This window comes from Pecten maximus, chromosome 7 (assembly GCF_902652985.1).
Source record: "Pecten maximus chromosome 7, xPecMax1.1, whole genome shotgun sequence".
Classification (NCBI taxonomy): domain Eukaryota; kingdom Metazoa; phylum Mollusca; class Bivalvia; order Pectinida; family Pectinidae; genus Pecten; species Pecten maximus.
Window position 1 is genome coordinate 15104176 of NC_047021.1, and position 26796 is coordinate 15130971.

The 26796-nt window shown below is 36.9% G+C and overlaps 1 protein-coding gene and 1 long non-coding RNA gene across 6 annotated transcripts; both read left to right on the forward strand.

Annotated features, from left to right (window-relative positions):
• The first annotated feature begins 30 nt into the window (after positions 1–30).
• On the forward strand, positions 31–24481 carry LOC117331717 (mesoderm-specific transcript homolog protein-like). 5 transcript variants are annotated; one of them, XM_033890568.1, is made up of 12 exons: positions 31–89; positions 9418–9580; positions 11763–11842; positions 12068–12145; positions 12738–12871; positions 13592–13647; positions 13875–13915; positions 15629–15699; positions 16541–16636; positions 19929–20005; positions 22016–22076; positions 23606–24481. In XM_033890568.1, the coding sequence occupies exons 2-12, from the start codon at positions 9430–9432 to the stop codon at positions 23730–23732; spliced, it is 972 nt and encodes a 323-aa protein (XP_033746459.1). In that variant the 5' UTR covers positions 31–89; positions 9418–9429; the 3' UTR covers positions 23733–24481. The 5 variants fall into 5 exon arrangements, with proteins under 5 accessions (XP_033746459.1, XP_033746463.1, XP_033746460.1 ...); XM_033890569.1 differs by lacking the exon at positions 31–89 and adding an exon at positions 96–153; XM_033890571.1 differs by lacking the exon at positions 31–89 and adding an exon at positions 198–328.
• On the forward strand, positions 20015–21430 carry LOC117331718. The gene is made up of 2 exons (XR_004533641.1): positions 20015–20145; positions 20226–21430. It is a non-coding gene; the product is annotated as an uncharacterized LOC117331718 (long non-coding RNA).
• Positions 24482–26796: the final 2315 nt, after the last annotated feature.

A 26796-nucleotide genomic window follows, 5' to 3' on the forward strand; every position in this document is an offset into this window, starting at 1 on the left:
CATTCCACAATTCAAATTTATTTCCGGTACAAAGACTTGTGGGATATATTTACATTTTTTATCACAACACGTGCTTACATGTATGGGAGGTAGGTCATTAAGTAGGCCCATAAATCAACGTTGTGTGAACGGATCTGGATACTGGCAAAATATGTGATTAATACCACAATAATTGTTATATGTTCGACATATGTCAAAATAATTGAATGTACAGTTGTATTCTGACCTTTGATACATAGCCTAATTTCTACTTTCTGTTTACTAGGAAGTTCAATAGAGTTACATTCTATTTCCGTGAATTGCTGCATGTTATTTCTTTTTATTTTCAGTAGGTATAGTCACATTGTATGTTAGTAGAACGTTTGCATGTGCATATGATATGTACGGGTTACATTGACTAATGTATATACTATGTTGCATGTGTATCCTGATTTACAATGAAAACATTGTACATATACATATGTGTAGCAGAACTGGACGGGGCTTACGGCGATGGCAAGGTAGTTCAAATGGTTAGAGTCTCCGTCTGGAGTTCAGAGGTCCTGGGTTTGAGTCATGGTCTTGTCGTTACATTTTCCTCTACTGACCGTACTGTTACACATGCATGTACTTCTGTATATACAGTTGAGTGAAAGCTAACCTTTACACACTAGTGCACTCCTAGTGCACTACGTTTAAACTGGTAGTGCACTACATTTAAGCTACAGGTAAACTAGTAGTGCACTACGTCCAGTCAGGTGTGACCACAAATCCCCCTATACAGATTATGGACAGTGCCATTGGACACCAGTGTTAGATACACCTGTACAATGTAGGTCTAATAATCTGAATCCACTTCGTATCCGAAATAACAACACCAATTCACACAAATATCTGTTTGCCGTACTAGCTCGTCTGTAATTAGTGCAGTGGGCGTTTAATGATTTATTTTTTCATACGCACTCAGGCAAACGTAATACAAACGCTCCTATATATCTCGCACCCTCCGTACCCACACAAGCGTCCCAGACGCTCCATACATGCCCCATCATCGAATGTATCGCGCGCCAAGGAAAAAAAAACTTGGAAGGAATCAATTATCTCTAACTACGATACCTTCTCCAGGCCAACACAGGGACCGGTGTCAAGAAAACCGAAAAAGTCACTCAACTGCAATTTCTTAAGATAAGATGCACATGTGGACACAAAATATTCCCTATAAACGTACAATGTATTGTCAAGATAACACTGACTCCCCGAAATGCCTAACAGCAAGACCATGTAGCAAGGCTACAGAAACGACCGAAATGCAGGCAACTGTATTGAAATAATCTTTAAAAAACTTGTTAATATAAACATAATATCAAGCAAAAATTTAGCATGAACTAGCTGCACTGTTAGACAGCAAGCTAGAGAATGACCCCCTACACCACGTATACATGTCCTAACCTAGGCCTATAGAAGCGCATGTGCACTATGTGCCAGATAAGATGAACTATTCCCCCTATACTTCAGAACCGTGGGAATATTTAATTGTTACATATACAGACCTGTGTAAATTGACTGCCTTATATCTGTCATCCTGACGTTACCAGGTATATTTAAATGTTGATAAAATTTTATCTAATATTAACTCAAAATAAAATTGCATGCGGTTCTTATATTTATATTTTATTATACATGTATATTGCACAAGAGGAATTAAAACTCTATCAGTTGGATTTGTAGTGGGTTTTTTATCATTAATTTTTCTTAAAAGATTTCTTATATACATAGTTTACCTGTAGTTTAAATGTAGTGCACTACACTACTTAGTGCACTAGGGTAGAGGTTAGCTTACACTCAACTGTAATTAAGTAGTTATGCATACATTATATTGAACTGGTACATGTAGGTAGATACAGAGAGTTGATAGCATTAAGCATTACCACTGAAATGTCTTAAATGAAATTGTTGATAAATGTTATGTAAATTGAAACACAGATAGGCTTCGATTGGATATGCATGTGTATGTACAGTATACTACACCCATTAAATCTTAGGTATTTTGACGGACGAGCTAGTTGAGAAGGCCTGTGATTGGAATGGTTTTAGAAAAATGTGTTCATAAAGAGAAATTCTCTGAGTGTAAAATGGCTGTTTCAAAATGAATGATTCACTTTTATCATATATTTTGCTCACCCATGCTATTTAAATTGCAAATGGTTTACATGATGTACTGTATACCCCAGTATATAGAAGTTCATGTTTGAAACTTACGTATCTATTTGTATTACACAATTTGATAATCTGTTTTGAAATAGACACTTTCCCATGAATTACAAAAAGCAGAGAAGTGCATGATTTATATGTAAACTCGCTCAGAAATAAAATTGCTCTTCAAAACAGTCAATGTAACATTGCTGATAATGAGGTAACATGTACAAGATGTATATACTTTTGACTTAAACCTCCATACTGATGAACCAACCTAGATATATGTTATATCATTGTCATTATTTAAAATGGTTTTTTAGCCCACCATCATCAGATGGTGGGCTATTCAAATCGCCCTGCGTCCGTGGTCCGTCGTCCGTCCGTCCGTCCCTCCGTCCCTCCGTCCGTCCGTCCGTCCGTCCGTCCGTCCCTCCGTCCGTAAACAATGCTTGTTATCGCTATTTCTGAGAAAGTACTGATGGGATCTTTCTCAAATTTCATATGTAGGTTCCCCTTGGTGCCTAGTTGTGCATATTGCATTTTGGGACCGATCGGAAAACAACATGGCCGACAGGCAGCCATCTTGGATTTTGACAATTGAAGTTTGTTATTGCTATTTCTCAGAAAGTGCTGAAGGGATCTTTCTCAAATTTCATAGATATGTTCCCCTTGGTGCCTAGTTATGCATATTGCATTTTGAGACCAATCGGAAAACAACATGGCCGACAGGCAGCCATCTTGGATTTTGACAATTGAAGTTTGTTATCGCTATTTCTCAGAAAGCACAAAAGGGATCTTTCTCAAATTTCATATGTAGGTTCCCCTTGGTGCCTAGTTATGCATATTGCATTTTGGGACCGATCAGAAAACAACATGGCCGACAGGCAGCCATCTTGGATTTTGACATTTGGAGTTTGTTATCGCTATTTCTGAGGAAGTACTGAAGGGATCTTTCTCAAATTTCATATGTAGGTTCCCTTTGGTGCCTAGTTATGCATATTGCATTTTGGGACCAATCGGAAAACAACATGGCCGACAGGCAGCCATCTTGGATTTTGACAATTTGAGTTTGTTATCGCTATTTCTGAGAAAGTACTGAAGGGATCTTTCTCAAATTTCATATATAGGTTCCCTTTGGTGCCTAGTTATGCATATTGCATTTTGGGACCAATCGGAAAACAAAATGGCCGACAGGCAGCCATCTTGGATTTTGACAATTGAAGTTTGTTATCGCTATTTCTGTGAAAGTACTGAAGGGATCTTTCTCAAATTTCATATGCAGGTTTCTCTTTGTTCCTGGTTATGCATATTGCATTTTGAGACTAATTAGAAAACAACATGGCCGACAGGCAGCCATCTTGGATTCTGACAATTAAAGTTTGTTATCGCTATTTCTGTGAAAGTAATGAAGGGATCTTTCTGAAATTTCATATGCATGTTCCCCTCAGTGCCTAGTTATGCATATTGCATTTTGAGACCGATCGGAAAACAACATGGCCGACAGGCAGCCATCTTGGATTTTGACAATTGAAGTTTGTTATCTCTTTTTCTGTGAAAGAACTGAAGGGATCTTTCTCAAATTTCATATGGAGGTTCCCCTTGGTGCCTACTTATGCATATTGCATTTTGAGACCAATCAGAAAACAAAATTGCTGACAGGCAGCCATCTTGGATTTTGACAATTAAAATTTGTTATCGCTATTTCTCAGAAAGTAATGAAGGGATCTTTCTGAAATTACATATGCAGGTTCCCCTCAGTGCCTAGTTATGCATATTGCATTTTGAGACTAATCAGAAAACAACATGGCTGACAGGCAGCCATCTTGGATTTTGACAATTGAAGTTTGTTATCGCTATTTCTGTGAAAGTACTGAAGGGATCTTTTTCAAATTTCATATGTAGGTTCCCCTCAGTGCCTAGTTTTGCATACTGGGACCAATACGAAAACAACATGGCCGACAGACAGCCATTATAGCTAAATCTTAAATTCTATATATAGGTTCCCCTTGTTTGAATAGTACTAGAGGGCTGTTTCTGAATTTACACAGATAAGTAAGACTTAGAGGAAGGGAAAAGTAGGGAAAAGATCAATCTGACATGGAACCTATAAAGATCATTCAATGGTGGGCGCCAAGATCCCTCTGGGATCTCTTGTAATTAATAAATAATGAATTTTTGAATTTAATATAATTCACACAGGTTTTGGGAAATAATAAGCTTAGTTTTTAGCCCACCATCATCAGATGGTGGGCTATTCAAATCGCCCTGCGTCCGTGGTCCGTCGTCCGTCCCTCCGTCCGTCCGTCCGTAAACAATTCTTGTTATCGCTAATCCTCAGAAAGTACTGAAGGGATCTTTCTCAAATTTCATATGTAGGTTCCCCTTGGTGCCTAGTTATGCATATTGCATTTTGGGACCGATCGGAAAACAACATGGCCGACAGGCAGCCATCTTGGATTTTGACCATTGAAGTTTGTTATCGCTATTTCTGAGAAAGTACTGAAGGGATATTTCTCAAATTTCATATGTGGGTTTCCCTTGGTGCCTAGTTATGCATATTGCATTTTGGGACCGATCGGAAAACAACATGGCCGACAGGCAGCCATCTTGGATTTTGACCATTGAAGTTTGTTATCGCTATTTCTTAGAAAGTACTGAAGGGATCTTTCTCAAATTTCATATGTTGGTTTCCCTTGGTGCCTAGTTATGCATATTGCATTTTGGGATCGATCGGAAAACAACATGGCCGACAGGCAGCCATCTTGGATTTTGACCATTGAAGTTTGTTATCGCTATTTCTGAGAAAGTACTGAAGGGATCTTTCTCAAATTTCATATGTGGGTTTCACTTGGTGCCTAGTTATGCATATTGCATTTTGGGACCGATCGGAAAACAACATGGCCGACAGGCAGCCATCTTGGATTTTGACCATTGAAGTTTGTTATCGCTATTTCTGAGAAAGTACTGAAGGGATATTTCTCAAATTTCATATGTGGGTTTCCCTTGGTTACTAGTTATGCATATTGCATTTTGGGACCGATCGGAAAACAACATGGCCGACAGGCAGCCATCTTGGATTTTGACCATTGAAGTTTGTTATCGCTATTTCTGAGAAAGTACTGAAGGGATCTTTCTCAAATTTCATATGTTGGTTTCCCTTGGTGCCTAGTTATGCATATTGCATTTTGGGATCGATCGGAAAACAACATGGCCGACAGGCGGCCATCTTGGATTTTGACAATTGAAGTTTGTTATCGCTATTTCTGAGAAAGTACTGAAGGGATATTTCTCAAATTTCATATGTGGGTTTCCCTTGGTGCCTAGTTATGCATATTGGATTTTGGGATTGATCAGAAAACAACATGGCCGACAGGCAGCCATCTTGGATTTTGACCATTGAAGTTTGTTATCGCTATTTCTGAGAAAGTACTGAAGGGATCTTTCTCAAATTTCATATGTAGGTTCCCCTTGGTGCCTTGTTATGCATATTGCATTTTGGGACCGATCGGAAAACAACCTAGCCGACAGGCAGCCATCTTGGATTTTGACAATTGAAGTTTGTTATCGCTATTTCTGAGAAAGTACTGAAGGGATCTTTCTCAAATTTCATATGTAGGTTCCCCTTGGTGCCTAGTTATGCATATTGCATTTTGAGACCAATCAGAAAACAACATGGCCGACAGGCAGCCATCTTGGATTTTGACAATTGAAGTTTGTTATCGCTATTTCTGAAAAAGTACTGAAGGGATCATTCTCAAATTTCATATGTAGGTTTCCCTTGGTGCCTAGTTATGCATATTGCATTTTGAGACCAATCAGAAAACAACATGGCCGACAGGCAGTCATCTTGGATTTTGACAATTGAAGTTTGTTATCGCTAATTCTCAGAAAGCACTGAAGGGATCTTCCTGAAATTTCATATGTAGGTTCCCCTTCGTGCCTAGTTATGCATATTGCATTATGAGACTAATCGGAAAACAACATGGCCGACAGGCAGCCATCTTGGATTTTGACAATTGAAGTTTGTTATCGCTATTTCTCAGAAAGTACTGAAGGAATCTTTCTCAAATTCCATATATAGGTTCCCCTTGGTGCCTGAATCTTAAATTTTATATATAGGTTTCCCTTGTTTGAAAAGTACTAGAGGTTTCTTCTGAATTTACACAGATTAGTAAGACTTAGAAGAAGAGAAAAGTAGAGAAAAGATCAACCTGACATGGAACCTATGAAGAACATTCAATGGTGGGCGCCAAGATCCCTCTGGGATCTCTTGTATTTTGAAAATTGAAGTTTGTTATCGCTATTGTACAGAAGGTACTGAAGGGATCTTTCTCAAATTTCATATGTAGGTTCCCCTTGGTCCCTGGTATTGCATTTTGGGACCAATTGGAAAACAACATGGCCGACAGACAGCCATTATCGCTAAATCTTAAATTTTATATATAGGTTCCCCTTGTTTGAAAAGTACTAGATCTAGAGGGCTGTTTCTGAATTAACACAGATTAGTAAGACTTAGAAGAAGGGAAAAGTAGAGAAAAGATCAATCTGACATGGAACCTATAAAGATCATTCAATGGTGGGCGCCAAGATCCCTCTGGGATCTCTTGTCTTAATTTAAACTATGCAGGAAGAAAAACACAATAAAGCATATGTGGTCTTTTCGGTCCATTGCGTTCCGATTCCGGTGGTGACAGGGCCAGAGTAAAATTGGGCTAATTAATAAAATGAAAAATAATTTTAGATAATCAAAATTTATACCAATTGCATACCATATACTACTTTTTAGCCCACCATCATCAGATGGTGGGCTATTCAAATCGCCCTGCGTCCGTGGTCCGTGGTCCGTCCGTCCGTCCCTCCTTCCGTCCGTCCGTCCGTCCGTCCGTCCGTAAACAATTCTTGTTATCTCTAATCCTCAGAAAGTACGGAAGGGATCTTTCTCAAATTTCATATGTGGGTTCCCCTTGGTGCCTAGTTATGCATATTGCATTTTGAGACCAATCGGAAAACAACATGGCCGACAGGCAGCCATCTTGGATTTTGACAATTGAAGTTGTTATCGCTATTTCTGAGAAAGTACTGAAGGGATCTTTCTCAAATTTCATATGTAGGTTCCCCCTGGTGCCTAGTTATGCATATTGCATTTTGAGACCAATCGGAAAACAACATGGCCGACAGGCAGCCATCTTGGATTTTGATAATTGAAGTTTGTTATCGCTATTTCTGAGAAAGTACTGAAGGGTTCTTTCTCAAATTTCATATGTAGGTCCCCCTGGTGCCTAGTTATGCATATTGCATTTTGAGACCAATCGGAAAACAACATGGCCGAGAGGCGGCCATCTTGGATTTTGACAATTGAAGTTTGTTATCGCTATTTCTCAAAAAGTCCTGAATGGATCTTTCTCAAATTTCATATGTAGGTTCCCCTTGGTGCCTAGTTGTGCATATTACATTTTGAGACCTATCGGAAAACAACATGGCCGACAGGCAGCCATCTTAGATTTTGACAATTGAAGTTTGTTATCGCTATTTCTCAGAAAGTAATGAAGGGATCTTTCTCAAATTTTCATATGTAGGTTCCCCTGGGTGCCTAGTTATTCATATTGCATTTTGAGACTAATCGTAAAACAACATGGCCGACAGGCAGCCATCTTAGATTTTGACAATTGAAACTTGTTATCGCTAATTCTCAGAAAGCACTGAAGGGATCTTTCCCAAATTTCATATGTAGGTTCCTCTTGGGGCGTAGTTATGCATATTGCATTTTGAGACCAATCAGAAAACAACATGACCGACAGGCAGCCATCTTGGATTTTGACAATTGAAGTTTGTTATCGCTATTCCTCATAAAGTACAGAATGGATCTTTCTCAAATTTCATATGTAGGTTTCCCTTGATGCTTAGTTATGCATATTGCATTTTGAGACTAATCGGAAAACAACATGGCCGACAGGCAGCCATCTTGGATTTCGACAATTGAAGTTTGTTGTCGCTATTTCTAAGAAACTAATGAAGGGATCTTACTGAAATTTCATATGTAGGTTCCCCGCGGTGTCTAGTTATGCATATTGCATTTTGAGACCAATCAGAAAACAACATGGCCGACAGGCAGCCATCTTGGATTTTGACAATTGAAGTTTGTTATCGCTATTTCTGAGAAAGTACTGAAGGGATATTCCTGAAATTTCATATGTAGGTTCCCCCTGGTGCCTTGTTATGCATATTGCATTTTGAGACTGATCGGAAAACAACATGGCTGACAGGTAGCCATCTTGGATTTCGACAATTGAAATTTGTTATCGCTATTTCTAAGAAACTAATGAAGGGATATTCCTGAAATTTCATATCTAGGTTCCCCCTGGTGCCTAGTTATGCATATTGCATTTTGAGACCAATCGGAAAACAACATGGCCGACAGGCAGCCATCTTGGATTTTGACAATTGAAGTTTGTTATCGCTATTTCTGAGAAAGTACTGAAGGGATCTTTCTCAAATTTCATATATAGGTTCCCCTTGATGCTAAGTTATGCATATTGCATTTTGAGACTAATCGGAAAACAACATGGCCGACAGGCAGCCATCTTGGATTTCGACAATTGAAGTTTGTTATCGCTATTTCTCAGAAAGCACTGAAGGGATCTTTTTCAAATTTCATATGTAGGTTCCTTTTGGTGCCTATTTATGCATATTGCATTTTGAGACCAATCGGAAAACAACATGGCCGACAGGCAGCCATCTTGGATTTTGACAATTGAAGTTTGTTATCGCTATTTCTCAGAAAGTAATGAAGGGATCTTTCTCAAATTTCATATGTAGGTTCCCCTTAGTACCTAGTTATGCATATTGCATTTTGAGACCAATCGGAAAACAACATGGCCGACAGGTAGCCATCTTGGATTTTGACAATTGAAGTTTGTTATCGCTAATTCTCAGAAAGCACTGAAGGGATCTTTCTCAAATTTCATATGTAGGTTCCCCTCAGTGCCTAGTTTTGCATATTGGGACCAATCCAAAAACAACATGGTTGACAGACAGCCATTATCGCTAAATCTTAAATTTTATATATAGGTTCCCCTTGTTTGAAAAGTACTAGCTATAGAGGGCTGTTTCTGAATTTACACAGATTAGTAAGACTTAGAGGAAGGGAAAAGTAGAGAAAAGATCAATCTGACATGGAACCTATGAAGATCATTCAATGGTGGGCGCCAAGATCCCTCTGGGATCTCTTGTTTTTTATTACAGTTGTTGTAGAAGATGGGTTGGTTACTCTATACAGCATTTGTGGCAGTATTGTTAGCTGTAGTTTTGACGATACTTCCAAACCCGCCACTGACAGACCGGGCCAGACTCTGGAAGGATAGAGGCAGTTTCTTCAAATTTAACAACCATGATATATTCTATATAGGTATATTTCAATGAAAAATGGATGTTAATTCAGACTTTAAAAAATGGATATTCATTTAGGCTTAATTTGAAATTTGCTGACCTTTTCTAATAGTATACAGAAAATGTTTCTTTTTATAATTTTCTCTGCAGAAAAGTTTAGCCAGAAATCTGTCTGCTGACTGTCATTGCTAAAGCTTATAATAGCCAACAATATTATTAAATATAGCCTGAGCAATTCATCTAGTTGGACAATTATCTAGCATTAGAACTTACCTCCAGACAGATCAAGAGTTTATAAGCATGCATGTCATTGTAATGATGAGACAAAGTTTCAGACACCCTCAATTAAGTTTTGACTTTGGAGAGTCAGGTCTGTTTCACATGTGTTTCCACCCTTTATATTTCTGAGTAATGGTGATTTGACTTCTGCTAAAGTTTTAAAAGTGACAACTTAACTGATTAGTTGTATTATACAACTACCATATTGTAATATGAATCAATAATGACAAATACCCTGCTTATGCCGGGCTTCGAACAAGCAACCTTTCGTATACCGAGTACTCCTTGATGCTACTACTATGTTAAAGGAATTAAAAATAAGGTGACCTATGCTCTCCACTTTTATAATACATGAACATGTATAACTAAAAACGTAGACTGGCTCCCTGTCTGTAGAATATTAAAATTATAAATAAAATTGACCTTTATGATTTTGGTCACTAGGATATGTCTGATTCTAGCCTAAGTTTGAATCTAGGGGGAGATAATCTAGTATTAAATTTAGTGGAGCAGTTCTAACAAAAATGTTAGGGGCTGGTGGCCAGTCTACTAAAAACGGTACAGTACAGCTGTTGAAAACAACATATAACTGGTATTATTTAATAGTATATATCAAAAGATGTCCGAGATAGTATATTTATTAAAAGTTTACTAAAAAAATGACATAACATTATTACTGTTTAAGGGGCATCTAAACAGCAAATCCAGCCAAAACAGTTGATATTTTACAAGGCTATACATCCCAACTAGGGTGTTATTTAATAAAAATAACTTGATAAAATTTTGATATGTATCATGTCAAACTGTGGGCCTTGCTGTTGACATTCAATTTGTTCAGTAGTTCGTAAATTTCAACAAAACATGAGAAAAATGCATGTTTCAGGGGGACATAATTAACTCATTTGTATCTCATTTATTGTGCAAAACAGTCATGTCGTTTTGCTCACAAGGGTCTAAAGCACAAAATAGGAGCATTGGTTTGACTAGATTGGACTTTATGATATGTATTAACACTGATTTTATTTAGACCTTGAAATGCAAATGGCGGTTGTGAATAAGATCAGACAATTATGGCATATAAGAAGGTATTTCAAACGTCAAAAATGCTCATATTAGATACTATAGAGAACTCTAGACATGGCAGGAAGACTGTTTTTAGGAAAAAATGTTCATCCGTTGAGTTTGGAGTAAAAGATATATATTTCTGAAAAAGGCCCAAAACTCACCAGTTTGACAATTTGTCTTAAAATGGTCATTCTTACTATAATCGGATGTCTTAAATGTATTATATAGGAGCATTTTTAATGGCTGAAATGCCTCCTTTTATGCCATATTTGTGTAATATCATCCACAGCCGCCATTTGCATTTCAAGGTCAAAACTAAATATGTGTTTATACCTACATAAAGTCAAATCCGGTCAAACAAATGCTCCTACCCTGTGCTATAGACAACTGTGAGCATGACATCTGGGCTATTTTTCAGGTTTGGTTATTTTTGTGGCTTAGAATTATTCCATGCTACAACTTACCACAAAGTAACTCTAAAGAAGAAATTGTTAGCATCTACATCAAATTATTTGTGATTTGAAGACACTACATGTCCAAACAAACATTTTGGTATATAACATGACTATTTTTGTGCAATTTTTAAGCTATTTATTTGTGTTTGAAATTCAACATTATTCTGCTATATAGATGACCCTTAAATAGGTCAATAGCCAAGATTACATTTAGAGTTAATGAGGTTAATAACACTGTCACTGAGGTTAATACCTTTGATTGATACTTTTGCCCAATGAGGTAAAAATACATGTATTTGAGGAAAGATTTATATATGACTTTGTTTTGACATACTAGAAGGTCTTCATAGATATTCTAAATTTGAGTTTTAAATGTCAGATGCATGGTGTGTGCTTTTGTAGATGAAAAAGGAAAAAATCCAGATAAGGGAGCTGTACTTATATTTCATGGGTATCCTACGTCAAGCTTCGACTGGAACAAGGTCAGCATCAACGTCTTTTCTTGGTTATACTGAGGACTAATTAACATTAAGTGGCATATCTCTCAAATCTCTTGCCATTCTCCTGTACATTGTCAGTCTGATAATTTGACTATATACATATCAAAGTTGTTGTTTATTTTAAATTGTTACAGTATATGGTACTGTAATCATGTTCAATATTTATATTTGATGTTTTACTCATATTGATTACTGTTGTTTTACCAGGTGTTGGACGATCTGACGGCTGAGTTCAGTCAAGTCATCATGTATGATCTCCTGGGGTTTGGGTTCAGTGACAAACCGGTAATACTTATATTATAGTGAGACATATTAATTTTAAAATGTATTACATTTAGTTTTCCCAAAAAAGTTAAGTTTGTCACATATTGATGAGATCATTTTGATTTTGATTAGTAAAATAATTTAATTTAATTTATCATATTGTATTTATTAGTCCCCTGCCGTTTGAAAAACGGGGGGACTATAGGTTTACCCTCCGTCCGTCTGTCCGTCTGTCTGTCTGTCACGCAATAGTTGTCCGGACAACTCCTCCTAAAGTACTACTCCGATCTTAACGAAACTTGGTATACATGATCAGTATAACATGTAGTTGTGCATCCCACATTTGTTTTTTTCGAAAAACCATTTTTCCAAAATAAATGGGAAATGAATAGGTGCACTTCTAGCTCAGGCAGGGGACTTTGTATTGCTGTTGCAATACTATCCATCCTTGTTTGAATAATGTAAAATTCAAATTACATGTACATGTAATTACATATACACAATTATATAGTTAATATTTAGATGGTGTGTCACGGTTTATTTGACATAAACATCCCAGAACATGAATACCCTTTCAATTGCTGTGACAGTGGTATATGCTGTATTTTGACAGATGGGACAGTATGCCTTTACGATATCAGAACAAACAGATATTGGTGAGGCCTTGCTGCTGAAACTGGGTGTCACTCAAGCCCACATCCTGTCACATGACTATGGTGACACAGTGGCTCTGGAACTTCTAGCTAGGTACGTAATGACACAAAACAGGTTTAACCAAGGTCAGTTCTGCCAATATGCACTTTAGTAAAATATTTCAGATATTAGGTGGCAGTGGGGCTTCCAGTTGCGTACTTTCTTTAATGCCTTTAAACAAAATCCATGGAGACTTGTCAGATGTCGTAATCCAACAGGAATGTGTCCATGGAGACTTGTTAGATATCATAATCCAACAGGAACATGTCCATGGAGACTTGTAAGATGTCGTAATCCAACAGGAACATGTCCATGGAGACTTGTCAGATGTCGTAATCCAACAGGAACATGTCCATGGAGACTTGTTAGATATCATAATCAAACAGGAATGTGTCCATGGAGACTTGTAAGATGTTGTACCATCAAGTGTCCAATTAAAATATGTCCATGGAAAGATGTTAATCTGACTCTACTAGGTGTCCAAGAGCAACCAGAGTGTCCAGGAAACTTGCTATCTGCAGATGTCCAATCAAATTTTCTTTTTTAAATTCTCTATTTGGACAAACAGATATTGATATAATAAATCATGTTTTTTCTCTAGGTACTGTTTCCTCCTACATTAAGATACTGTATGCTTCTATCTGGGCCAGAAAAAGTGATTACTATTAAATGGTTTATCTTGTTTCAGAAATGATTAAAATCTAAAAAGTTTAATCTGGAAGGTTTGATTTACATGTATATTAAACTGATATTGTGTTTGTGTATTTATTCCAGGCACAACAAAGGTGATAGCAGGATCAAAGTTTTGTCGCTTTGTCTCTCTAATGGAGGTATGTAACACATTTTTTTCCCTTACTTTTCTAAGTTGCTATTTAGCAGTTATTAAAATTCAAACAAAATTACTACATAAAAATTTACGACTGTCACAGTAACTGTTTCATGTTCTTTTATTATTATTTATCATATGTTACAATACATTTCCTCTTAATAACTGTCTATTGAAAAGATTTATATAAGGAAATATCAAAACCTTTTCATTCGTTTACAATTTGACTAGGAATTTTTCCGGAGACAAATCACCCGATCCTTATACAATGGGTAAGTTGTATTTATTACTTTTGTTTTACAAGTGAAATAAAATAGAAATTATCAAATTGATAAATCCTTGTCATCATTCCTTATAAAGATCATTGACAGTGATAATATCACTTTCTATTCACTGCTGCATTGAAATCTGCTGATTTTTTGGTTCAGATGCAAATGAAGCAAAGGTAGAATAAGTGGTTATTTTTCTGCACTTCTGCAATATACTTGTCATGTTTTGGTAAAATACTCATTTGACACCAATCATGCTAGCAAAACTTACCAGCTAAGAGCAGAAAATGACAGAATGGCGTTGCCATGTTGTCTAGCTTAACTTCATGATTAAGGATTAGGTGTCACAGATTATGGTACTAAATACTTTTTTGTTGCATTATCTTTTCTCTTACTTCATCATTAAAAAAGAAATAAAAAGAAATAAAGTTGGTTTCCTATTCAATATAGCATACATGTATATTTTCCTGGTATGACAGAATGTGCTGATATTTTTCACTGTGCACTTGTGAAAAATACATGTATTTAATATTTTCTGTCTGATACTCAAGAAATATATGTTATATTCAAGTGGACACCATTCAATATCCTCCATGACGCTCACTTAAATGTATACATTCATCATCCTTTGTATATACACTCACATAAATGTAATATATCCCATTGGTCCAGACTTCAGATATATTCAGCACACAGGGACTTGGCATGGATTCCCAACACACAGTCTGTAACTACCGGTATATATATTTGATAATAGTTTGTACGTTAGCAATATGTGCGAAGTCCCTGTGGATCAGCACACCCTGAAGTTATTTATTTGGTCCACTTATTATGGTATCCCTTATCAAATTGCAGCATGGACTGCAATGCAGCATATGCTGGAATCATGCTGCTTTTATGCTGGTATCATGCTGCTAGTTTCACAGCATGATTGCAGCATGTGCTGCATAGCAGCATGGTACCCTGCTGCATTACAGCACATGCTGCAATCATGCTTTAATTTCTATGATGTTAGCAATTATATCATGCTTCTGTACAGCATGTACTGCAGCCATGCTTTAAAAATTGAGGTAATTGAATATATGAACTGTATCATGCTGCAATCATACTGTGTCGACTTAGTTAATTTATCATATGAACTGTATCATGCTGCAACCATGCTGCAATAACTTTGTCAGTTTGGATATCGAATTATATCATGCTGCAATCATGCTAAACCTGAAGGGTCCGGTGATAGAAAACAATGTGATGATAAGTATGTTTACTGGACAGGCTGATTTACAATTTTGTTGATCTTCAACTAAGATTTTTGAAGTTTTACATCAAATAATCAAGTATTTAATATCATTATATTAATAAATCATTAAGATAATTCCAATTAGCTTTAAGTTATAAGTCAATTTCAGTGTAATTATAATGTATCACTGTGACAAGAAGGGTTTTAATTTCTGCACAATTTTGACAATTATGTATACCCAAAGCTTATTTCTGTCAAATTCATGATAAGAATTCAACACAGTTTTTATTTTCTGCACAATCTTAACAATATTTATACCCTTATTTTTGACAAATTCATGATATAAGACTTCAACGGAGATTCTGTTTTCTGCACATGCAATCTTGACAATTTACTCATATTTCTGACCAATGTATGGAAAGACAACAACAGATTTCATTTTATGTACAATCTTGATATTCCGTGTTTTTTACCAACAGATTCTGAAGAACCCTCTGATTGGGCCAGTGATATCCAAAGTTTTCTTCTTCAAATTCTTCTTCAAAAGGAGGTAAGTATATATATATATATATATATATATATGTAGACCAGGATCTGTGATCAGATAACTAGGTAGTTAGAAGGTTCATGGATTCTTGATTATTACTAATTATAATAATAACATGTTAATGGTTCCATGTACCAAATTAAATGTAGATAAGTTCAGTAGAGCTTCTTTCTGTCACACAACCACACCTGTTCAGATTTATATTGTGGACCGATTTACAAACATTTGCTTTACAAAGTTTGGTTGAAAAAAGTTTAGGTATTTGAATGAAAAAGATATTACAAATGATTTAAGAAACATATAGGAGTGTGGCAGGTTTTAATTGTACATAATGATATGGTCGCCTTCTAGCTTCGCGCTAGAGGGAATTTCCCTTTAGCTCAGTCGGTAGAGCGGCAGGCCAGTAAGCCGACGGTCGCTGGTTCGATCCCCGGTGGAAGCACACTACTCTCTTTCCTGTTACAGGAGCATAAAAGATTTCTGTCATGCTGTGGTCATATTTCTTGGGTGGTTATAATTTGTCCAAATTAAGGTCACAAGCTCATTACTCCGCAGCAATTTGGAAATTGTGTCTCTACACCTGGACAGATGGATGGACAACATATGGGCATGCTAATTCCAATATTCCCGACCTACCTTTGTCGCAGAGGGCATAATCAAGGTCATCAAATGCATATTACTCTGCAGTGACGTGGGAACTGTTACTGTACAGTTGACAGCAGATATCATATGGTTATTCATTTGGATTCTCCCTTCTTGACAATGTTCTATAATATTATGTATTTGTTTTGTTTCTGGGTTTTTTTTCAAAAGAAAACCAATGCATGCCTTTCCTTTTTGACAGTCTTGGAAGATTGTTTGGTACTCCTCCTTCAGATGAAGATTTTGATGATTTTTTTTCTATAAAACTTCACAAAGATGGAAATATGGCAGATAGTCGGTGAGATTATTTTTTATTATCATTCATGCATGATAAGCAAATTTCAACTGCAAAATGACATAATATATACATGTATATAATATAATAATATACATTTCATAAAACATGTTATTAAACAGTCAACTGGGTAACACTAACCAGCATTGTCAAAACAGCAAGGGTTCAAGTTCTCAATCAAACATGGAAAGATAAATCTGTGACCGGCCTGGCCATGTCCGAATGGCAACAGGATTTTTTTGTTTCCTCCAATAGAATTATGAGACTCCCTACATGTGCCATACTGGGTCCTGTACAATCTGACTGGATCCTGTACAATCTGACTGGATCCTGTACAATCTGACTGGATCCTGTACAATCTGACTGGGTCCTGTACAACTTGCTGGATCCTGTACAATTAGACTGGATCCTGTACAATTAAGACTGGATCCTGTACAATCTGACTGGATCCCGTACAATCTGACTGGATCCTGTACAATCTGACTGGATCCTGTTCAATCTAACTTGATCCCGTACAATCTGACTGGATCCTGTACAATCTGACTGGATCCCGTACAATCTGACTGGATCCCGTACAATCTGACTGGATCCCCGTACAATCTGACTGGATCCCGTACAATCTGACTGGATCCCGTACAATCTGACTGGATCCCATACAATCTGACTGGATCCCCGTACAATCTGACTGGATCCCGTACAATCTGACTGGATCCTGTACAATCTGACTGGATCCTGTACAATCTGACTGGATCCTGTACAATCTGACTGGATCCTGTACAATCTGACTGGATCCCGTACAATCTGACTGGATCCCGTACAATCTGACTGGTTCCCGTACAATCTGACTGGATACCGTACAATCTGACTTGATCCTTTACAATCTGACTGGATCCCGTACAATCAGACTGGATCCTGTACAATCTGACTGGGTCCCATACAATCTGACTGGATCCTGTACAATCTGACTGGATCCCGTACAATCTGACTGGATCCCGTACAATCTGACTGGATCCCGTACAATCAGACTGGATCCTGTACAATCTGACTGGGTCCCATACAATCTGACTGGATCCTGTACAATCTGACTGGGTCCCATACAATCTAACTAGGTCCTGTACAATCTGATTGGATCCTGTACAATCTGACTGGATCCTGTACAATTAGACTGGATCCCGTACAATCTGACTGGATCCCGTACAATCTGATTGGATCCTGTACAATTAGACTGGATCATGTACAATCTGACTGGATCATGTACAATCTGACTGGATCCCGTTCAATCTGACTGGATCCCGTACAATCTGACTGGATCCTGTACAATCTGACTGGATCATGTACAATTAGACTGGATCATGTACAATCTGACTGGATCCTGTTCAATCTAACTTGATCCCGTACAATCTGACTGGATCCTGTACAATCTGACTGGATCCTGTACAATCTGACTGGATCCCGTACAATCTGACTGGATCCCATACAATCTGACTGGATCCCATACAATCTGACTGGATCCCGTACAATCTGACTGGATCCTGTACAATCTGACTGGATCCCGTACAATCTGACTGGATCCTGTACAATCTGATTGGATCCTGTACAATCTGACTGGATCCTGTACAATCTGACTGGATCCCGTACAATCTGACTGGATCATGTACAATTAGACTGGATCATGTACAATCTGACTGGATCCTGTACAATCAGACTGGATCCCGTACAATCTGACTGGATCCTGTACAATCTGACTGGATCCTGTTCAATCTAACTTGATCCCATACAATCAGACTGGATCCCGTACAATCTGACTAGGTCCTGTACAATCTGACTGGATCCCGTACAATCTGACTTGATCCCGTACAATCTGACTGGATCCTGTACAATCTGACTGGATCCTGTACAATCTGACTGGATCATGTACAATCTGACTGGATCCTGTTCAATCTAACTTGATCCCGTACAATCTGACTGGATCCTGTACAATCTGACTGGATCCTGTACAATCTGACTGGATCCCGTACAATCTGACTGGATCCTGTACAATCTGATTGGATCCCGTACAATCTGACTGGATCCCGTACAATCTGACTAGGTCCTGTACAATCTGATTGGATCCTGTACAATCTGACTGGATCCTGTACAATCTGACTGGATCCTGTACAATCTGACTGGATCCCGTACAATCTGACTGGATCCTGTACAATCTGATTGGATCCTGTACAATCTGACTGGATCATGTACAATTAGACTGGATCATGTACAATCTGACTGGATCCTGTACAATCAGACTGGATCCCGTACAATCTGACTGGATCCTGTACAATCTGACTGGATCCTGTTCAATCTAACTTGATCCCATACAATCAGACTGGATCCCGTACAATCTGACTAGGTCCTGTACAATCTGACTGGATTCCGTACAATCTGACTTGATCCTGTACAATCTGACTGGATCATGTACAATCTGACTGGATCCTGTTCAATCTAACTGGATCCCGTACAATCTGACTGGATCCCGTACAATCTGACTGGATCCCGTACAATCAGACTGGATCCTGTACAATCTGACTGGATCCTGTACAATCTGACTGGATCCTGTACAATCTGACTGGATCCTGTACAATCTGACTGGATCATGTACAATCTGACTGGATCCTGTACAATCTGACTGGATCCTGTTCAATCTAACTTGATCCCGTACAATCTGACTGGATCCTGTACAATCTGACTGGATCCTGTACAATCTGACTGGATCCTGTACAATCTGACTGGATCCCGTACAATCTGACTTGATCCTGTACAATCTGACTGGATCCCGTACAATCTGACTGGATCCCGTACAATCTGACTGGATCCCGTACAATCTGACCGGATCCCGTACCATCTGACTGGATCCCGTACAATCTGACTGGATCCGGTACAATCTGACTGGATCCTGTACAATCTGACTGGATCCTGTACAATCTGACTGGATCATGTACAATCTGTCATACTGGATCCCGTACAATCTGACTGGATACTGTACAATCTGACTGGATCCTGTACAATCTGACTGGGTCCTGTACAATCTGTCTGGATACTGTACAATCTGACTGGATCCTGTACAATCTGATTGGATCCGGTACAATCAGACTGGATCATGTACAATCTGACTGAGTCCTGTATATAAAATGTACTGGTCTGTGATATACAATCTGACTGGGTCCTGTATGTATTTGTATGTTAAACAATAATAAACCAAACCTCCTATTAATATTACATCTATGTATTTGTACCTTATGAGCTTGATACATTACAGCCTTCTAAACTACATCAGTGAGCGCTCCATGTACAGTGATAGATGGGTAGGTGCCTTAAAGACTACAAGGGTCCCAGGTAAGGAGAAATACACCTACACCTGTACATTACAAGGTAAGTCTCCCCATAGATAAGAACCACTGAGGTCCCAGGTAAGGAGAAATACGCCTACACCTGTACATTACAGGTAAGTCTCCCCATAGATAAGAACCACTGAGGTCCCAGGTAAGGTCAAATACACCTACACTTGTACATTACAGGTAAGTCTCCCCATAGATACCAGGTAAGTACCACTTAGGTCCCAGGTAAGGAGAAATACACCTACACTTGTACATTACAGGTAAGTCTCCCCATAGATAAGAACCACTGAGGTCCCAGGTAAGGAGAAATACACCTACACTTGTACGTTACAAGGCAATTTAAGTCTCCCCATAGATAAGAACCACTGAGGTCCCAGGTAAAGAGAAACACACCTACACTTGTACGTTACAAGGTAATTTAAGTTTCCCCATAGATTAATCAGTCTAAATTCCAGGTTAGGAGAAACACCCCTTCATTATCAAAATTCTACATTTATTTTTAAGGCCAGCTTTCCCATAGATAAGTCCCACTAAGGCTGATTAAATCAAAACCAAATACATGTATTATAAAAGAAATGTTTAATCCAATCCTCTAATATAGTTACATGTAATGTCATCATCCATAAATAAGAATATGTCGTTAACATCATCTCATAACCAATACTGTATTTGACTTAATAAGAGCACTCTGTACTTACAAAAATACAAGCAGGGTGTGTTGTATAGAACCATTTTAGGTTACTGGTTAGGACAAATTTTCATGTGAAATAGATTTGAAATTAACCGATTACGAAGGTCAGTATCCTTTTTAAAGGTTTTAATTCAGCACACCTTCCCCTTTCAAGAGAAAATATCAAAGAAACTAGTCAAGGAAATGTCTGTCAGACAGGAATGTATATACTCCTTGCATCCTGTGCAGAAGGGGTCAGAGGCCATGACCTTAATAACTCTTTAACCTTGACCAATGGCCTCCAGAATGTAATCAGGTGTATAACATGATATTATGATAATGGTAAAACAGTTCTGTTGATGGGTTCACAAAATATGTCATTGATATGGAAGGGGATAGGACGTAACAGGACTTGTAGGAGTGTGTTCATAGGGGTAAGTGTGCTTATTAGGTTAAATTCAATATTAAACATTAAACCAATAACAATCAATTTTAAACATAACATTGTGATCTTCTCAATTAATATGCAGATAATTGAATCAGTTAATTTAAAATACTTTCGTATCACAAGGAATATCATTTTACAGTTTAATACATAATTCTAATTATAATAATTCTCATGATATTTGTTTCACACATTCTAGCAAAACAAGGCTCAAAGGGCCTGTATCACTCACTATGATATTTAATAACGTATAATTAATAAATTCTGGTATATATTTCAGTCTGCATATAGCCTGTGTATATATTTATCAAAATTATATTGGTCAATGTATGTACTCAGTACTAAATACATTGTACATTGATTGTACCTTTCATTCAAATCATAATACAGTGGATCTTTTCACAAAAGTTTGTTAGTGTAATTTTGATCATAAGAGTAAATTTATGATTACGGTGATTTTCACAAAAGAACTTACGAAAATCATAAGAATAATCGTAAGTGCCAAACTGACGAACTTGCGTGAAAAGTTCTCCTGGTGTGTACACAGTTAAGTGACAGTGATTCTGTAAATAAATGTTCATTATAATCATATACAAATGTCATTATCAGAAATTGGCCGATTTTCATTTGACTAAAACGTAGAAATCAACTTGTCCCAATAGAACTTTTTCTTTCAAAAAATCATAAAACCAACATCCAAGTTACAATTACATGTATTATTAACAGTGGCCTGTAATCATAGGAAATTATTTTTTCATAAATCTAGCAACCACTCCCTATTACATATTAAGCTTGCTTGTCAGCTTGAATAACATCTTACTGAATGTTGAATTATTATTTTCCACATACTTTTATTGAGACTAAAATCACAACTGTCGTATATTTCTTTGTAGTTCACATGATCTATGGACCAGCAGATATTATCAACCCCCCTGCCTTCATTCAGTTTTACAAGTAAGTGACACCAACTACACTTTAAATGCATAGCTCTATAATCACTGGAAGAAGCTGTAAATGCTCAGGTGTTTAGAGCACGGCCATGTAACCTCAGGTGTCAAGTGTTTCTCTGGAAGTTAAGGGAACCAGACTAGTCTGTGCTGTCGTGGTTGTATCCTTGCATAAGACACCTTACCCTAATTGCTCTGGATGGCATGAGTCAGGCCTCCCTTATGTTGTACAGTGGGGTAGTCACCAACTACTACAAGGAGACCCTTCCTCAAAATACAGGGAAATAAACCCAGTAAACAAACATAATCATCGACCTACATTTACTACAAAGTAATTACAGACATGCAGTTCAGAATCTATCAATCAAATTTCTTATAGATAAGTATTTTCTATAAATAACACTAGCCAACATTTCTCAGAAATCAAGACATGCAGCTGTATAAAAAACTTGGCCAGTATTTACCGCATTTTCACCATCTGACGGTCAGAGTTCAAAGAATTAATGTAAAATTGTCAGTATGAACTAAATAAAAAAGAGAAACATGTCATGTTCACAAAAACAAATTTAGAGTTTTGATTAATAATAACTTAAATACATCTTACTTGGTATGAATTAAAAACTGATTAATTCTGATTTAACAAAAACTGTCAGAAAATAAAATAACTTTCAAATAAAATTCACAGTGTTATGAAGATAAAATCAATCACAAAAATAAACAAGTGCAATCAATGATTGCGAAAGCTCACCGGTGGCAGCAATCACACTATGCATTCATTTTTTATGTATGTATACCTAGGTAAGCATGTCATTTTGAAATTGTACGTCACATAATATCGCTCCTAGACCTCTAATGGACGTAAACCAAATATGAAGGGTGTGGACTTACAAGCTTTCCAAAACTTAACCCCAAAATCTTTAAAGAGGGTTTTTGTGCCCAAAAAAATTAAGTCAACTAAATGATAGAATGTTCAAAAAAAAAAAAAAAAAAAATCACAATTTGGTTCTGCATGATTTTGCCATAACATCACTCCTGGAAGTGAGTTTTGGTGCCAAAAAAGTTAAGTCCACAAAATGGTAAAATGCAAAAAAAATCACAATTTTTATCTGCATGATTTTGCTATAACATCACTTCTAGACCTCTAATGAATGTATAAACCAAATTAGAAGGGTGTGAGATGTATACTTTTGGGCTTAGAAGCTTTCCAAAAACTGATCCCAAAAACTTTAAAAGTGGATTTTGGTGCTAAAAAAGTTAAGTCTACAAAAATGGTAAAACGCGAAAAAATCCCAAAAACTTTAATGTGGGGTGGGACGCTGACGTAGACACCAGGGGTACAGCATTAGCTCATGGCGAACTAAAAAAACAGTTAACAATACAATCCATTTCATTGTGTTAAATGATTGATGTATTTATTAATTCATTAAGTAAAGAATGAAATAAAGATACAATTAATATTATACAAATCATATACATTCAAATAATATGCGCTGCATATGGCTACTTTCATAAAACTGTTTTTCACTTTTTTTCCAGAGAAAATGTACCCAACCCAAGTATAACAGTGTTGAAGCCAGACATTGGACATTATCCACAATTTGAAGCTCCAAAGGAATATGCCCTTGCATACAAAACTTTTCTGACAACTATAAGGCGCAAGTGACAACTTGTTATTGTAGCTACAGTGTCTGTTATGATATAAATCTTTAATTGTACAAGAAAAACATCAAAATATTTTTACTGCAAAAAATCGTAAAACATTAATCTTTGAAATCCTAGCCTAAGGTGACTTTTTCATGAATTGCCTGTTTATTTATAGCTAGACATCATAAATGGACACAACCTTTAGAAGTGTGAGGATAATTCAAGTTACTTAAAAACCACAGGCACTTGGCAAGAATTCCTAATTCAAAGTCCTTATACATGTACTACATAATTTATTAAGCTTGAGTTGGGAATTTGTGTCGAAGTCCCTGTGATCAGAAATCACCGGGTTATGTCCTCTTATGATACTACATATATGTCGACTGGCCCATGAGTTGTGTAAAAATATTGATGTCAATAGTCCACCATATATGTATTTCACTGGTGATGAAAATGATTAACATCAATTCTTCATGTTTGAAATATAAAATTAAGAATGGAGGTCGAGTATAAAATTGTAATATCATTCCACACATAGAAATATCAGTGTTAAATGATTTGAAATTAACACTTTCATGAAACAACAACTTGAAGTGCTGAAATAGTTGGTATTTCACTATGACTGGAAATCAACATATAAGTATATCCTTCTATCCTTGATTTAGTTGTCTGTATCATGTTGTTTGTTGAACATTAAACTTGATTTAATTAGTTAAATTGTTTAAGATTAATATAAATACTGCTTCAAATAAATGTCTTCAGAATTTAGCTTTGGGTTTGGTTTTATATTAATTATTTAATTGTCTGTAAAGGGAAGAAAACTCCTCTTCATGTGATAAAAAGTAAAACAACAATTATGTTGGGTTTTTTCAATTTAATGGTAATGTAATTGTTTATTACAACATCTATCATAATCTATCACTGCAAGAAAGGTTAATGGTTTCATTCATGACAAAATAGTTATTTTCAATATAATGTTCAAATTTCAATATTTTGATAGCAATGCCCATAAAAAAAAACTAACGCGTAGGTAAAGTTTCTCAACTACAGTAATTCAAGCTTACAGTTAGTGTTGCATGCAATACTTGTCCCCTGCCATCAGTTCAATTTTCTAAGCCACTTAAACCTAGATAGCAATGAACAGATGTCTAATTCTAACAATCGTTTTTAGCAATGAAAAGCTGTCTGATTTTAACAATCATTGCTGAATTATTTCATGAGACTGAGCATGAAATGAGAATATGGTGATGAAAACCTTATTTTAGTGACCAGGGACCTTTGTGTTTGAGTTTTTGACTTGGTATGCCAATAGGTAAATTGACTAGTGGTGTTTTTCTGACAAACTTAATTTGCTTCCCACATTTTTGATGCGGGCACCCTTAAAATGGAAATAAATGTTTATTTTAGTAAGTGATTTTCACAGTTTTGACCCTGAACTCAATCCCACCCTTTATATCTTTTAATGTTACATTGCATCAAATTTCAAAACAATGGGTCAACCCTTTTACAATTTATCATCTGGAAGCCAAAATGTGACCAAACAAGAGGTCCATGGGCCTTAGCGGTCACCCGATATTTGAAATATTTCAGTTAATCTAATTGACCCTTTTTGGCCCCACCCACCAGTCTAAAGGGTCAGTCAGGGCCAACATGTGCATATATACCATCAAACAGTGTATGGAAGGTATCATACTATAAGTGCCACTTTGATTCCACCATATCTGAGTAGAGACTGAAGAAGATTTTTGAAGATTTAGTCAATTTAACCCTTTTTAGCCCCGCCCATCAGCCCCTGGGGGTCATACCATCAAATTGTTATCACATGCTGATAATGTCAACCAGGTTAGAATGAATTCCAACACAAATCCAACAAATAATAGTCAAAAATGTGATTTCCCTATATAAACAAGGCATCGCAAACGATACAAATCCCCTCGCGTGCTAGCTAACACATGAACTCTGACGCAAAATGGGGGGTGGGGTTATTGCAGGACATTGAAATAACATCAGTTGTCATTTGCACTGAACTGCAATAGACATGGATGGGCTTATTATCAGGCATGGGCTCATTGCCAGATAAATATGGTATATCTTGTTATGCATTCAACAGTATCTGGTTACGCATCACACTAGCAACTTCATTTCCCGATAGTTATTATAATTATGTGTGTATCTAAATGCATATATAAGCATTTTCCTTTGTTCAGAAGGTTTAATTGGCATAGTACATGATTATTTTCTTGGACGGAGTCCCATTCAAGAAAAATACAGAATGCAATATAGTCACATGAAGACTATAGGTGTCAAATATACTACTGTAAACACTTATATTTCGTGAGAGATTTATTTTCGCGTGAATACGCAAGTAGACTTAATCGCAAAATTATATACCTCGCAAATAATAGTATTGCTATAATAGTACAATGCATGATAGTCTCATCATTCGCCAATTTAAATACTCACGAATAAATGAGGAGACACCAGATCATGAAATAAAGTAATTAGGAAAATATAAGTGATTTGCAGTATTGGTGAGGGTCTACTGCGTAAATTCTTAGATAATTGAGTAATACCTTGGCGCCCTGAAACACGAACTTGTTTGAGGTATTGCCATGCTTGACCCATATATGAAGTTTGGTCAGGATCCGTTCAAAAATGAAGTCGCATTACAGCGCTGACAAAGATTTTCTATAAATAGTAACAGTGACATTGGCCTTGAGTTTGGCGCCCTAAAACACGAACTCGTTCGAGGTATTCCCATGCTGGACCCATATATGAAGTTTGGTCAGGATCTGTTCAGAACGCATGTGGGTTAATGTTGCATTTATAATTAAAAAGAACAAAAAACGTCATGTTTTAACATAAATTCAATATTTAATGATTTCCCGGTTAGTTCTTTTTGTTTTCTTGATCGGATTTTAATGTTAGGTGTCCAACGTCTTTATCGGGATGTTTTCGTCCTTCCTCGTGTTCTCGCGTGGTCACGTGACCGGCACGAAGGACTACATTAACACTTGGTCGGTAAATATGGCCAGAGCACCCGACCAACGTATTTTGTCGTACAAACAAATATGATACACTTA